This window comes from Rhinolophus hipposideros (genome assembly GCF_964194185.1).
Source record: "Rhinolophus hipposideros genome assembly, chromosome: 13".
In the NCBI taxonomy this organism is placed as follows: domain Eukaryota; kingdom Metazoa; phylum Chordata; class Mammalia; order Chiroptera; family Rhinolophidae; genus Rhinolophus; species Rhinolophus hipposideros.
The window spans coordinates 71,352,714-71,367,381 of record NC_138059.1 but is presented as its reverse complement, the minus strand read 5'-3'; the positions used below and the strand labels follow the sequence as shown (position 1 = coordinate 71,367,381).

Sequence of the window (14,668 nt, the reverse complement as noted above, 5' to 3'; positions counted from 1 at the left end):
GGTTTTCCACGTCAAAGGATAGATAGGGAGGCACCACATACCGCCCGCTGCCTATCTTCTTCAGCAGCTCTTCCAAGCTCTTGGCCTCGAAAGGGACTGTGTCCATGAGCATCTGGTACAGCAGGACTCCCAGGCTCCAGATGTCCGCGGCACGACCATCCTATGTTTCGCTCAGGAACAGTTCTGGGGCCGCATACAGGGGACTGCCACAAAACGTGCTGAGTTGGTGGACGTTGGAGGACGCACCAAGTCCAAAGTCTGCACGTGTAGCGTTCATCTCAGCGTCTAAGCACGTTTTGTGGCTGCAGGTCCCTGTGAACAACGCCCTTCTCGTGGCAGTAGTACACCGCTGACACCAGCGGCCGGAAGACGCCGCGGGCCGTGTCCTCCGACATGCAGCCGTGGTCACACAGGTCACGCAGCATGTCCCCTCCGGGCACCAGCTCCACGACTAGGAAGAGGGATTCCACCGAGCTGATCACGTGGGATAGTTGGATGATGTCAGGGTGGTGCAGGCCTGCCATGCAGCGGACTTCGTGCAGGAGGGATCTTCGCATTTTGTCAGACACCCGTTGGTCGATGATTTTCACAGCCACCGTCGTCTCCGTGAGAATGTGCTCGCCCAACACCACCTTGGCAAAGGCGCCCTCGCCGATGGATCCATTGAGCTCGTAATGGGCACTGAGGGGCTCCTGGTCAACAAGGACGTCTGTAATGTCACGTGCCATGGTCACCCGCTAACTACACTCACTGACGATGCTCTCCAACTGTGCGAACAAACAATAACTGTACTAACTACACTGTATCGACAATATTGTTAACTACGCTAGTCATAGTAACTGCTAACTACACTAAATATACTAACTGTAGCAACAATATTACTCACTATGCCAATAATTATAACTGTACTAACTACGCTGACTAAATATACTAACTGTAGCAACAGTATTACTGTGCTAATAAACAATAATAACTATACTAACTACGCTGACTATATATACTAAGGGAAAAAGAAGGAGAAAACACGCTAAAAGGTCCAAGTCCAACATGTCACCACAAATCAGCTTCCTGGGCTATAACGGACGGAAAGCTCGGCCCAGCCAGGGCCTCATATAGCAGCCTGGGGTCATTCCCTCACACTGGTGCCTTATGAGCTCAGAGCCAGAAGCTGGCCATATGTGGCTACGGATGAACTACAGTGGTTTTCTCAGTGTGGGGTTTCAAGACCCCTTTACTGTGAAAAAAAGGAGAGACCCCCAAAGAAATTTTTGTTTATGTGGGATATTAAAGAATGATATTTACTTTATTAGAATTGAAAGTCTGTAGGATGCTTAAAAAAAAAAAAAAAAAGAACAGCGGTGTATTAGAATGTTTTTCCAGCGGTGGATAGTGTTACATTTTGAAAAACCCTTAGGATGATTTGTTTCCACTCCTTCAGCTAAGAAATGGTGCTGTCCTTTGAGAAGCACTGCTTGGGTGTATATAATAAAGTAACTTTTCATGTAAAATGGTCATTAAAAAAAAAGAAAGAAATGCAGAATTCAGAACCTGCGCCTTCACCAGAAACCCCGGGGTGACCTTCAGGCTCCTCTAGGACAGTCTTCTCAAATGTCAGCCTCCATTGCAGTCACTCGGAGGGGTTGTTAAAACGGAGATGGCCGGGTCCCACCCCGGACTCTGACTCCTCCGCCAGGGGAGGGCCTGGAACTCTGCATTTTGATAAATTCCCAGATGGCACTGAGGCATCTGGTCCAGGACGACCCTCTGCTCTATAAACACCAAGGCCTTGTCGCTTCCTGTCCGAGGAACCTGAGTGTCACACCCTTCAGTCGTCTGTACCCCCACCTAGCAGAAAGCTTGAAGGATCAGCCCTGAAGCCCGGTTTTCAAACACAAGTTCTGACTATTCTAATCGAGCCAGTCACTCCGCTGAGAACTGTCAGGCCCAGGCCCAGGTGAGCGGGGAGGAGAAAGGTGGGCGTCAGGGTTCCTAGGAGGTGGAGAGGGTGTGCGATATCACTGCCCAGAGGGGGTCAGAGGGATGCTGAGTTAAGGGGCGCAGTCAGGCTGCTTGTGCTGAGGATGCTGTCCAGAAAAACCAACATTTCCAGCATTGTGACTTTTCCCAGGCAGTGGTCAGCGGCTTCGGTGACCGTCCAGAGAGAAGCCAGGCGCTGTGTTCACTCCAGAGTTACGGTTCTGCCTTCACACATACTTGGCTTAGTGGTGAATTGTTTGCGCGATGAGCTCATCGTCTCTTGTCTTTTCCTTCCTTCCCTTACCTTATCGATTAGTAACTGAACTTGTGTGTTGAGTCGGCTTACTCGTCATCCCTCCCCCAGAAACACATATTGTGTATCACTGCCTGACTGGCTCGGTGTGCCAGCTCACGGCATGGCTGGAACTGCTGGGAAACAAGGTGGATGCGTATACTTGCCCTCAGCACACTTCTCGTTTCCATCAGATGAGCAGACCTGCTGGGAGGAAGAAAGGGACCTGGAAGCCCAAACCACACACTTTCTGAAACATCCCACTAAGACCTGCTTGGGCAAAGTGAAGCCCCCTTACTCGTGTTCCTAAGAATCAACAGCATCTCCCTCTGTCTCCTCTCTCTCCCTCTCTCTTGAGGTTTATCATTAAAAAAATTAAAAAATGAAACTTGGAGATTGGTTTTGAAGTCCGCATATGAGCAAAAGCCACCTTGGAAGCCATTCCTTTCTTACCCATCAAAGTCGCTGCCCCAGTGGCTTTTCTAAGAAGAAACCAAAATGGCAGCAGGGCTTTCACAAGCAATGAACTGTCGGACTTCTGTGGTGTGAGTGTAATGTGTTTTTGATGACAATTGACAGCCCCACAGACCCCTCCCCCCGAAAGGGTCAGCATAACGGTTTCCTCTGTGGTCAATAGGTTTGGTTTGTAGGAAAAGTAATCAGGTTACGCTGACAGCCAGCCTCAAGGATTTATGTCTCACCCTTAGAATGAATGCCGTGCTCTGTCTGCCTTCAGCAGCTGGCCTCGATAAGGTCAGCAGGGTGACATTAAAGCTTTCCAGATTCCTTCCTTCTCTTAAGCTGCTGCAGAAAGAAATGGCAAGACATTGCTCCCGGTGGGGTTATCCCAGGAAACGGGGAGATCTTTGTGATGACCTTTCGGGCAGAGAACCTTTGTGCCTTAGCAGGATGGACAGCGGGCATTTGGTGGTGGTGCCCGTGTTGACAGCAGCCCTGGGCGACCGAGCTCAGTGTAGTGGGCTTTCCTTTGATCTGAAGAGGCATCTACCTGAATGTAAACCCTTTAGACTCTTTCAGGAGACTCACGGGCTCTGTGGACAGGTTCGTGTAGCCCCGGACTCTGCACCTGCCAGGGCACCTCATGGGACAGGGACCCCGCAGAGAACTGGGTGTCTCACCAGTGCTAACTTGCTGTGGCGAATGTGTACTCAGACACTGTCATGTTCCCACTGGTTCCCACACCTGGTGATGACCAGGAAGGAGGCGTTCTCATGGGGCTGGGTCCTGGTCACAGTGGAGGCGGCTGCTCTCATGCTGAATGATGGGCCCATCAGGACAGCTGGACAGTGGTAATGACTGTCATTACTGTCCTAAACCTACTTCAAAGGGACAAAGTGTCTGCTCGCTAGCTCATCTCACCGGCCATCCCACTCCAGCAAATTATTATGTGCAGAATTTCCTGGGATCAGACCTGCTAAAGAGGGTTTGGCTCATAAAACAAATAGCTGCCATTTGGTCGGCACCTTTCATTAATGTCATCTGGTTTCTGTTTTCTTTCCTGTTGGAATTGATTTGGGAGGCTGATACTCTTGGTTGAGAAAGACAATTAAAACGCCAGGCAGACTGTCCACAGAGCTTGCGTGTCTCCTCCGGAAGGAAGCCCGAGGCTTAGGGCTGAGATGGCGTGACACTGCCACCTTGTGGGAAAAAGTGCACCTGCTGTTCAAGTACAAGGCCATTGGCTTTTCTACTGATGGAATCGCATGTTCATTAAAATCATGCAATGAATGGATATAAAAAGATAAGAAGTTATGGAGCAAAATAATTTCGCCCAAAATATTTCTTCAAAATAATTATCCAGACTCATTTTTGTAAGGATCCCCATCAGATCTCCTGTGACCTAAAGCACTGACCTTTCTCAGGCCCCTATGCAAGTTCCCACCGTAGTCTGAAATTACATAACATTGGGGTGGGGGATGTACCATTGCCTCTTGTACAGCAGTGTCACACAGGTCTATTAAATTATAGTCTCGGCCTTGGTTTTACATCAGTGCAGCCAAGAATGACGAATTGGTGTACAATTAATAAACGAAATGAGCTATTTCATTAATACCTTCTGCAGCTCGTCTCCATGGGCACTCGGGCTCCGTAATAAACGTGAGTGGAGATACAGTGGTGGGTCCCCCATTTGCCGCGTGTTGACTACCTCAGAGCATGTGGTCAGACAGTGGAAGAAATACCATCTTCCACTGTCTTCTTATACTTTGAAGAAATACATCCTGTAGTTGAATGCAATTCGATTGAGGCAGGTGACAACAGGACTGAGAGAACCAGGCTTAGCTATCGCCAGGAAGACATCCGCAGAAGAACCCCAGGTTGTTTGCATATCCTGCTGGCAGGGATTCCTACTGCAGATCCAGAAAATATCTCCCTTGACAGGAATCAGCAGAACATAAGACGGTCCTTGGGCACATTACACACTTAGCAGCCGTGGGTCATCTGGTTGGTAAAGCGCAGTGAGTGGCCTGAAACATGCCCCCATTATACGGCCCCTTCCTTTCAGGGTAACTTTACTTCCTGACACTGTGTCTCTTGCCTCTTATTCTGTCTCTATCCGGAGAGAAGCCCTCTGGTGGCGGGGAAGGACACTGATCCCTCCCTGCTCAACGAAGGACCCTGAGCACTCCATTTAAGCTCACTGAAACCAGTGAGTGAGGGCCCAGCCCTGGGGGGAAGGCCACTCCACTTCTAGGAAAGCCCTGGACCATTCACAAGAGGCCCCCACCATCATCTCCACCAAGAAGGAGGACCGTGGATGTCACATAGGTACATCTCCTCACATGGGGGAAGTCCATCTACATATGGGGGGAGGGCAGTTCTACCTCAATTGTAAATAAGCCACCAAAATTTAAGTTGGAGATGACCAGAGAAGGGACAGGCAGAATTATGGAAACAGAAGTCCAGAAAAAGAGACCAGGAGAGAAGCGTGACAGAGGTGCAGACCTCTCTGAAAGAGAAGTAATTCACCCAGAGGTCTGCTGTGAGGTCCAAGGACTGTGATGAACCCCCGCCACTGCAGGCCCCGCCCACCCCCTACTGCAGGCCCCGCCCACCCCTACTGCAGGCCCCTCCCAGGGTAGCTGCTCCTGTTGACCTCGCCCCTGCCCCCAAGGGGCTGTGCTGCCCTGGTCTCCTGCAGACACGCACTAGAGGTTTCTGGAAGGTGGAAGCTGCCCCAACAACTGGCACCCTTGTCCTTGGGGATTACAAAATATCTGACTCAGAAACATGTGCCCAATGATGATAATGCTTTTCATTGTGAGACTTTTTGTCCACGATGAGACCTTTTGGGAAAAGTATTTCTTTCAGTAGCTTTTCAGCCAATTCTAGTTGAAGGGGAGTGAGCGGGGAGTTTGGGCACATTTTGTCCAAATCATAGGCTTTATTCAGTAGCTCGTAACAATCATCTTTCATCCTCGTTCTCCCTACACTGCTGTTATCGGCCAGGCACCTCGCATCTTTCATTCTATTCTATCTGCCTCCCCCTGTGGAGAGAGATAGAAAAGAAGAGAAGCGTGTACAGGAATGGGGAGGGGTGCTACCGACCCCACACTCGCTGCTGGATACATATCTGCCTTTGAATAATTCACACAGCACGCTATTTTCTCAAGACCGGGCACTTTAGTGAGAGACATTGATTAACTCTGCTGCTGCATGAATGAATGAAAGAACAAACGCACGCCTGCTCAACAGATATCTTTTGTTCGTGCTTCCTAAAACGCGTTATGCTTTGGGCCTATATATAAAATTACATCCCATATGTATTCATAGTGGCCATGCTATGTGCTTGCTTGAGGGTATTTCAATAACTTATTGTGCTGCCAATTTGTAGTCTAAGTTTCAACTCTTCGTTGTTTCAACAAATCACAAGAGAAGGGGTGGTGATTTTCATTCACTTACAGCCACCCAGGGGCTAACGTGCCAAATCAACATGACCGTCCATAACTGTAGGCCTGTAGTGTTCGTGTAACCAACCTGGGATGAAGGAAGTTGTACGTTTATATATTTATAGGGCTTTAGGAAGTGGTCCTGTTGATTCAAGGGCCGAAGGGAAACAATCAACTTAGTCTCCTAGAATTCTTTCCTCATACACTGTAGATGTGTACAGTGTTCTGTTCTTTTTCTCCAGCTTTTTGTTATTATTCTTCAAGCTTAAATATTCAAATGGATGTGACGTGTTTCACCTGGAGATTTGGTCCATTTGAAGTGCCTTTGCCGAAATGTCTTTCATTCCCCCCTTTCTCCGTCCTCTCCTGTTTGCCACGAAGCCACCAAGTGCTGGCTGGATGTCACTACCCAGTGATGGCAAAATATACTTACAGCTCTTTCAGTGAAGCAAACAAAAATGGAAGCATTGACAGTCTTCTTCCAGAAAAACAGTTTTTTGAGTTCTGATTCGTTATTGTAAGACAAAAACACTTATCTGCCTACCTTATTCAGTAAACTTGTGATTAGGTTAAAGGTTGTTTCTTGTAAGTTAGAATGTTCTAGAATCGAGCAAAGTAAATGCTCTTTAAACAAGGCCTCTGACGAGAGACAGTCTTTACTTTGATATACTACTCTATTTTTCAAAGTCTGTAACTTAATTCGAAAAATGCATCTGGCCCTGTGCATTTATTTAGAAGCATTGTAGCTGGAACAGGAGGGTAAGGGGCGCCCTTTGGGAGCACAGACACAGGCTTTGGGGTCAGACCTGGATGGACATCACCCTGCCACTGTGACACCCTGGGAGGACGTACTCAAAGTCTCTGCCGTTCAGTCTCCTCGTCTGAAAACCTGGGACGAGCCATGCCTTTTTCACAGGCTGGGGCAGCGATTAAATGAAGAAAGCATTTAGCACATGCCAGGCACTCCAATGTGCTGGGTACAGCTCTCATGCTTAATTTGTAGTTGTTCACAAATAGAGCTTGTTTACTACAGACTTTCATCCATTCGTTAGAAAATTGCTGACCGAGTGCTCATAGCGCTCAGTGAAAGCCGGCCCGGTAACTGAACAGTCACATACTAAGAACAGGTAACTGTTCGTGAGGGGAACAGAGAGGCATGCTACGTCATTTTCTTCTCTAAGAAAAGCAGGTTCGGGAAGCTAGGGGGACAGGTAGGGAAGATGCCCACTGCACTTCTGTGAAAGCTGTAAGAAGTGCTTTACACTGTTCTGAGGGGGGAAAAGAACCTAAATAAGCCCTATTTCTTTGCTATGGAGAACCCGGAATCTTCACTTTATTCGAAGGCATGAAGAATCTATCTCCAGGCACGTCCGAGTAAGACACCCATCCCCTCACACCTGTGCAGGCACTCAGATGGTCCCAGTGTGTGGTTTCAGGCCCTAGATGACGTGGGCACGAAGGTCCATTCACGTCCAGTGCGTGCCCCTCCCTGACCGTACAAAGCCTCCCCCCACAAAGACTAGAGACGCTGGCCCGTCGTCACAGGACGTGTTGTTTCAAACACATTGGTGTCTCTGCAGGAAGAAGCAGCCCTCGGCCCCCATGCCACCAGCTCAGAACTGACTCACACAGCAGCCGGCGGGCGCCGCCTCCTGTCCCCACCATGGGACCCTCCGGGAGCGTGCTGGGCCCCGGACACACACAGGTCATCCTATGGTCAAGTTTGGCGGCTGTCGCCACCTGTGTCCTCATCACCTTTCTCATCTTCCTGTGCTCCACGTGTAACAGGTAAGAGTCTTACGGGAACACGTCCCTGGCCCCCAGCAGACTCTTTAGGAAAACTTGTCACACACACGTCCCACTGTGTGGACATCCACAGAGACCCTCGCTGCAGGGGGTCCCACGCCCTGTCCTCAGCGTCCAGTGAAAACCCATATTGGATTTTGCTGGGCAGCAGCTGGAAGAGCCCCTATGTGCCGAACTTCCCAGAATCAATGCCTGCTGTTCTTCTGAGCGAGTCCTTGTTGGAGGTCCTGTTGTCATTTCCATCTGTGGATCGTTGGGAATCTAAGCGTGACGTGCATTCAAGATACTGTTGTTGCTGCCACTTGCGAGTTCCTGAAACTGTGTGCTGTTTCCCGACTTTGGGGGAGGGATCATTTTATGAAAGATTTCTAATCTAGAACTACAGTTTCTTAAGAAACCGATTAGCTTTCCTATAAGAGACCTGCTGTTTATGAAATAATCATCTTCTCTTTTTTAAGAATTCTCTCTCTCTCTTTCTCTCTCTCTCTCTCTACCCCTCCCGTTCCTCTATCTCCCGCTCGTATGAAATATCTGTATCTCCCAGAAAACAGATCTTTGCTCGGAGAGAAGCAGAGCTCTTTCCAACCAGGACTAATTTCCAAGGTGTTCTGACACTGCTACAATATCTGCGGCTGCCTGGCAGCTTGGTAGACCAGCAGGCCCTGTTCCAAATTCTCTTCCCAATAGCCCGGGAAGGAACTCAAACAGTGTCACTTAAGAGTCTGTATATGGCATCCCACCCTAAAGCCACACTCCCTGAACCCAAGTAACCTACTGCCTGCCCAGATGGACCCAGGCCCGCGCAGCAGCCACAGGGCCTGGCCCAGAAGATGCGGGAGGCAGGCGAGCGGTAGTTATTGACGCGCCCGCCAGGTGGCGCCGCTGCCCCACACCGCGGCGGGGAGCGAGCTCTAGGCCTGGGGGCTTGGTGCTGAGCCCAAATAAATTCTGTGCTGAATCCACCGACTTTTCCCCAAACTGGAAGTACGTATGACTCATCCTGAGCGTATGCACCCTTCCCGACGTGCCAAACTTTGTACTTCGTTTGGTTATTTTCTCAGCCCCATGGCAGGGTGTGCCTTTGCAAAGACTCCGAGTGGAGCAAAGTGAAGCGATGTCTAGATTTTCTTTTTTTTTTTTTAATTTTTTTAAAAAGGCATCATTCCTCCCAGTAGTCTAGATATGAGCGTTTTGCACTCAGGAGCCTACCTCAGTCCTCTTGTAACGTCTACTCCTCGAGGAATGGGAGGGCTGGAGGTGACGGTCCCTGCTGTCATTGGTCCCCCTCAGACCCAACCGCCCGCCCACGAGTGACCAGTAACTGTCAGGCTTTTGCCTCCTTGGCAAAATGCACTCGGTTCTTCAAAGAGCTGTAAATGTTGATAAAAGGGAGGCTAGGAAAGGGGAGTGATTGTATGTTTGCTGTCAGAGGGCACGTTTGATGTTGCAGCGATGTTTTATTTTCCATTTCAGAGAAAAGAAGCCGAGAAAACATAGTGGGGACCATGAGAACCTGATGAACGTGGTAAGCCTGTGTGCATGTGTGAGTGTGTGCACATGTGTCTGCATGTGTGTGCACGTGTGTGCATGTGCACTTACCTCTGCGTGTGTGTGTGCACACATGTTTCGTGTGTGGGTCTGCATATGCATGCATGCACGCACGTGTGTGCATGTTCCAACATCCGCCGGTGATGTAAGCACGTTCCTACAGCTTATGACTTCCTTCAGGGAGGAACTCAGGCAGCGGCCCCTGGCTGCCTGGGCTGGACCCTCTCTGTAGGTGCAGACGCGCCGAGGCTGGCGGCCTGTGCAGTCACCTGCCTGGGTGGGAGGGGTTCTGACTTGGTGTCATCGTGATCGTGCTGCTGCCAGGAAGATCCGAGAGCCCAGCCCATCGCAGAGATGTCTTCTTTTTGCCTCTGCCCAGCTCCAACGGGGTATTCGGTGTATGGGTTTGCTGGGGCTGTCGTAAGCAAGGGCCACAAACGGAGCTAACAGGTGTGCTGCTGCACAGTCTGGAGGCTGGACGTCCCAGATCAAGGTGCCAGGAGGGCGGCCCTTTCTGCAGCCCTGAGGGAGGCCCTGTCCCGCCTCTCTCCCTGCTCCTGGTGGCTGGCTGGCCATCTTTGGCCTTCCCCGGTGCCTTGCTTGTCACCTCCTGTTCTCCCTGCGTCTCTATTCTTGATGTGTGTCTGTCTCTGTCTAAGTGTCCCCTTTTTGTAAACACTCCCGTATGACCTCATCTTGACTACTTTCATTGGCAACGACGCTGTTTTTAAATAAAGTATCATCCTAAGGTTTTGGGGGTCTAGGACATCAATATCGGAATTTGGGGAGGATACAGTTGAACCCATACCAGCTGGCCATTAAGCTTACCAGAGCCTGGGACCCCCCACACTCTAGATGTGGCCCAGCCTTGCTGGGTTTTCCGTGGCCCTTGGTGTCTTACGCATCCCGACAGTCTGCAAGGGTGTCTCAGATCCACCCTGGTGAGGGGCAGCCTGGTCGTGCTTGTTCTCTCCACTCAGGCTCATGGCCATGGCCCGCTGAGACCCTCTCCTCCTGGCAGCCCCTGGGGGGTCTCTTACCTTCTGCTCTTTGTGCACCGGCAGCCGTCCTGGGTTCTCGGCACCACCCCCTCCACCCTTTGTCTCACCCCGGCCAGCATCTCTGGCTGTCCACTTCCCATGGGCATTTTCTCATAGACGCTAAGAGTAGAGATGGTGGTTAGAGCGCAGGTTATGGTCATTCAGCTGGGATGCAGTGTTATGCATACGGGCCTACCTGGGAGGCTTCCTCTATCACACCTGACACCTGCCCAGGTGTAACGTCACTTTTGTGAGCATCTGTGTTGCTAATTCCTGGGCCCTCACACAGGGATCCACCTCATGGGCCCCCTTCACCTAGGAGCTGGAACAGCTGACTCCCAGTGAGCTTTCGGATGATGACACAGCACGAGCTATTCGCTCTCTGTCACTGCGAGGTGGGTCCACCAGGAGTCAGGATGTCAGAGGCCGACGAGCCAAGCTCCTGGGGCCTTTTACATCAGCGCGTCCCATGTGGCACCTGGAGTGTGGTCGGGGTGCCCTCCTGGGTCCCGCAGGGCATGCATTCCATAAGATGGACGGGGACAGGTCCAGGAGCAGAGATTCAGGCGGCCCCATGGGACGAGCCCCATCCTACAGAGCTTCCAGGATGGATGTCTGTGTCTGACGCGGGGGCCACTACCCATTGTGCTGCTGAGCCCTTGAAAGGTGCCGAGGACAACTGGGTGCCTCCATTTTATTTCATTCCACTCGTTTAAACCCAAGTCGTGGCTGTGGCCTTTTGTCGTGGCCGGTTCAGCGTGTGGGAAGAGGCCCGACGTTCCCCCTGCCAGGCAGCCTGTCTCAGTGCCGTTTGTCTTGCAGCCTTCAGACAAGGAGATGCTCAGCCGGTCCGTCACGAGCCTGACCACAGACGCTCCTGCCAGCAGCGAGCAGAACGGCGCTCTCACCAACGGCGACAGTAAGTTCCCACGCGGCCTCAGCACCTCCGAGGGGACGAGGTTTCCAAAACCGCAGCTCGACAGCTGGGGATGTCGCCTTGCTCCCTTCCAGGGTGACGCCCGGTTTCAGCAAAAATTGTGTCATTGGGGTGAAAAGCTGGGGTTTCTTTATTGGCTCTTTGGGTGTTGTTGCGCTAACATCTGTACGTGTGACACAGAGCACAAGGGGGGGTAAGTTCAGAGGGGTTGGGGGTCCATCATCATTTTCCCCAGTCACCCCTCAGGGGCACTGTTTCTAATCCCCCCAAAGAGAGACAATCTTTTTTTTTTTTTTTTTCAAGATAGGAGGTGAGCACTTCATTCATTCATTCAGTTTTTCAGGCAAAACACTTAGTGGTGCCTGCCATGTGTTACACACTGTCCCAGACTCCAGGGCTCTTACGGAATCCCAGTCTAGTCAGTTAAAAAATAAAAATTAAAAAAATTATGTTAGAAACGCAGACACACATATGCAAAATATAAGGAATCCGAGTACACAGAAGATATAAGATAAATATATGTGTGAGCATATGGGTATAAATACGTAGTTAAGCATACCCACAACTTTTCATACTTCCGTGGAAATAACGTACACAGGATACACAGAGTGGAACCACTCGTTCGCTGCAGCTCACATAGTAGGAGAGGACCCTGCTTTGCTGGGTGATGGCTGTTCAGCCCCGAAGCCCCGCAGGCACACAGTAGGCACTCAGAACACATTTGCTACAGGGATGGCTGAGGACTCAGGCACTAACGTCTCTGTGGCAATCTAAGAATTTCACATTTGGATTTTCTCATTTGAGGTGGAAATGGGGGGCGGGGAGGACAGGGTGTACAGGTCCCTTTGTGACACTGTGGAGGGCATGTTTTTGCCCCATCCTTTCCATCGTGTCTGCCACACAAAAGTGACGTTTGGAAGGGAATGGCCACCAATTATTCCCTCCAAACAGGGGAAGCCACTCGGGCCAGGGAGAGTGGCCACCACACATGCCCAGCCTCCCACAGTTTGGCGCCACGAATGTCATTGTAGGCTGCCAGTAGGTTACATAGACCCTCTGCCTACAAAAGTCCCATCAGGAGTGACAGCAGGGAGTGAAAGTAACTGTGAACCAAATGTATAGCCAAGACAATTTATTAAATATTGTACTGGAAAGATGTGTAATAGATGCCTTTAGTTTACACTATCATTGAAATAAGAATGTGCACCAGCAATCGTGATGTCTGTAGTACAGCCTGGAGCCATCGAGCAAGCAGGTGGACGCTTTACATTAACGTTACACTGTGAGTCACTGTGACCTTATTTCAGGAATTGTCTTTGTCCACTTTTAATCCTTGTGCCGCTTTAGTTCTCTCAGAAGACAGCACCGTGACCTGCATGCAACCTTACGAGGAGGTGCAGACCTCGGCGTCCGACCTGCTGGACCCCCAGGACAGCACGGGAAAGCCGAAATGTCCTCAGAGCCGGGAGCTGCCCAGAATCCCTCCTGACAGTGAGGTGGACACGATGGCCAGTGCGAGAAGCGTGGACGGGGAGCCAGGGGTGGGGATGGAAGGGCCGTATGAAGTGCTCAAGGACAGTGTCTCCCAGGAAAACATCGTGGAGGACTGTTTGTACGAAACCGTGAAGGAAATTAAGGAGGTGGCTGTAGCTGCACCCCCAGGCAAGGGTCCCAGCAGCCGGGCCAAATCCACTCCGGCTTCGAAAGGGCTTCCGGGGCCCCAAGCCGAGGGCACAACCGACTTTGCTGAATATGCCTCCGTGGACAGAAACAAGAAAGGGCTGCAAAGTATGAGTGTACAGAGTATCCTTGGAAATCCTCGGGACCCTGACGAGGAGGCCCCGCCCCCTGTGCCCGTTAAACTTCTGGACGAGAACGAAAACCTGCAGGAGAAGGCAGAGAGGAAGACAGGAGAAGGCAGCGTGCCAGAGGAGACCAGTGAAACCAACAAGGTGGGCAGGCCCTGCTTCCGGGCTCCGTCACAGTAGGGACCTAGCTAAGCCAGGGCTTTTACTGGCACACTTCTCGGGAAAGGTATACACACACAGGTTCGGTGAAGGAGGAAAGCTCTTGGACTTCACCCCCGACACACAGCCTTACCCCACCCCCAGTAGTAAAAGGCTGAAAATGCATGTTTATAAAATCTTTCTCTCTTGGCACCTTCCCTGGATATTTTCCAGGTTTCACATCATGTCGAATTGGGGCCCAGTGTTGTTTTCTCCCTTTTGAAGGCCAGGAATTAGATAGAGGCTAGGCTCTCGGTTAGCCTCTTCCATCGCTGCCACCTCAAGTGGCAAGGTGACCTGTACCCTTCCCAGATGCCTGAGGTCAAAGCAAGGATCACACAAGAGGAAACCAGCTCACAGGTGCCACTGGTTGTGTCTGACTATGTACATACTTTTATATAAATCGACTACGAGATTTTGTTTGGCGACACTTTCTAAATGATAGCCTGTACCTCTTAGGTTTAAATATTCAGCAAAGCTCTAAAATGCATTCACGCTCTCCGAGCCTTCTCGGTACATCTGGTAACTTGACGTGTCGCACAGTGGCTTGACGTTCACACCTCCAGTTGTCCTTATTTTCATGGGATTTAACCAGGCTCAGTCTTCTTTAGGCAGCTGTTACCTAATTTCTATTCTCTACACACACAAAAGCAAGGTTCTCTTCTCAGATTTTGGTAAGGCCAAGTAAGGATTAGTCACGAGTAGCCTTAAAAAAATATCTGGAGTTCCTGGTCCAAAGGTGAACCCGGGCTATCATTATATAGGTTACAGCAAGTAGGTCATTCTTTGTTGTGGTCTCTGAGGCATTTCAGCTTTTCATGTCACCCATAAAATCGGCTGTCGAGACCACCAATGAAAGTGTTTGTGAATATAGTTGTAAAATACAGACACGCAGTGTAATTTTTTGCCCTTTGTATAGCCAAAGATAGTAAAACGATGTAAAGCTCACACTGCCTGAAGCAGTTGAAGCTTTTGTACCTGAGGGTTGAGGTCACCAGGCAGGGAGTCAAGTATTTACAGTATGATTACGGCGCTCACTCTGGAGTATAAGCTCAGTAGAGCAGAAAGGAAAGACACCACGGAGAAGCAGACTTTGCAAAAGGTGGTTGGAGCCCAGCAGTGTCAGAGGATTGTTGGAACTGGATTACGATGGG

General features: G+C 50.4%; 1 protein-coding gene across 1 annotated transcript in view; it reads left to right on the top strand.

Moving 5' to 3' along the window:
- PAG1 (phosphoprotein membrane anchor with glycosphingolipid microdomains 1) overlaps positions 1 to 14,668 on the top strand; it is a 104,478-nt gene that overhangs the window by 81,596 nt on the left and 8,214 nt on the right. Inside the window, exons 3-6 of the mRNA XM_081069840.1 lie at positions 7,758 to 7,965; positions 9,457 to 9,508; positions 11,394 to 11,490; positions 12,856 to 13,460. Coding sequence (XP_080925966.1) covers positions 7,841 to 7,965; positions 9,457 to 9,508; positions 11,394 to 11,490; positions 12,856 to 13,460 — 879 coding nt within the window. The 5' untranslated portion in view covers positions 7,758 to 7,840. The remainder of the gene's footprint in view (positions 1 to 7,757; positions 7,966 to 9,456; positions 9,509 to 11,393; positions 11,491 to 12,855; positions 13,461 to 14,668) is intronic.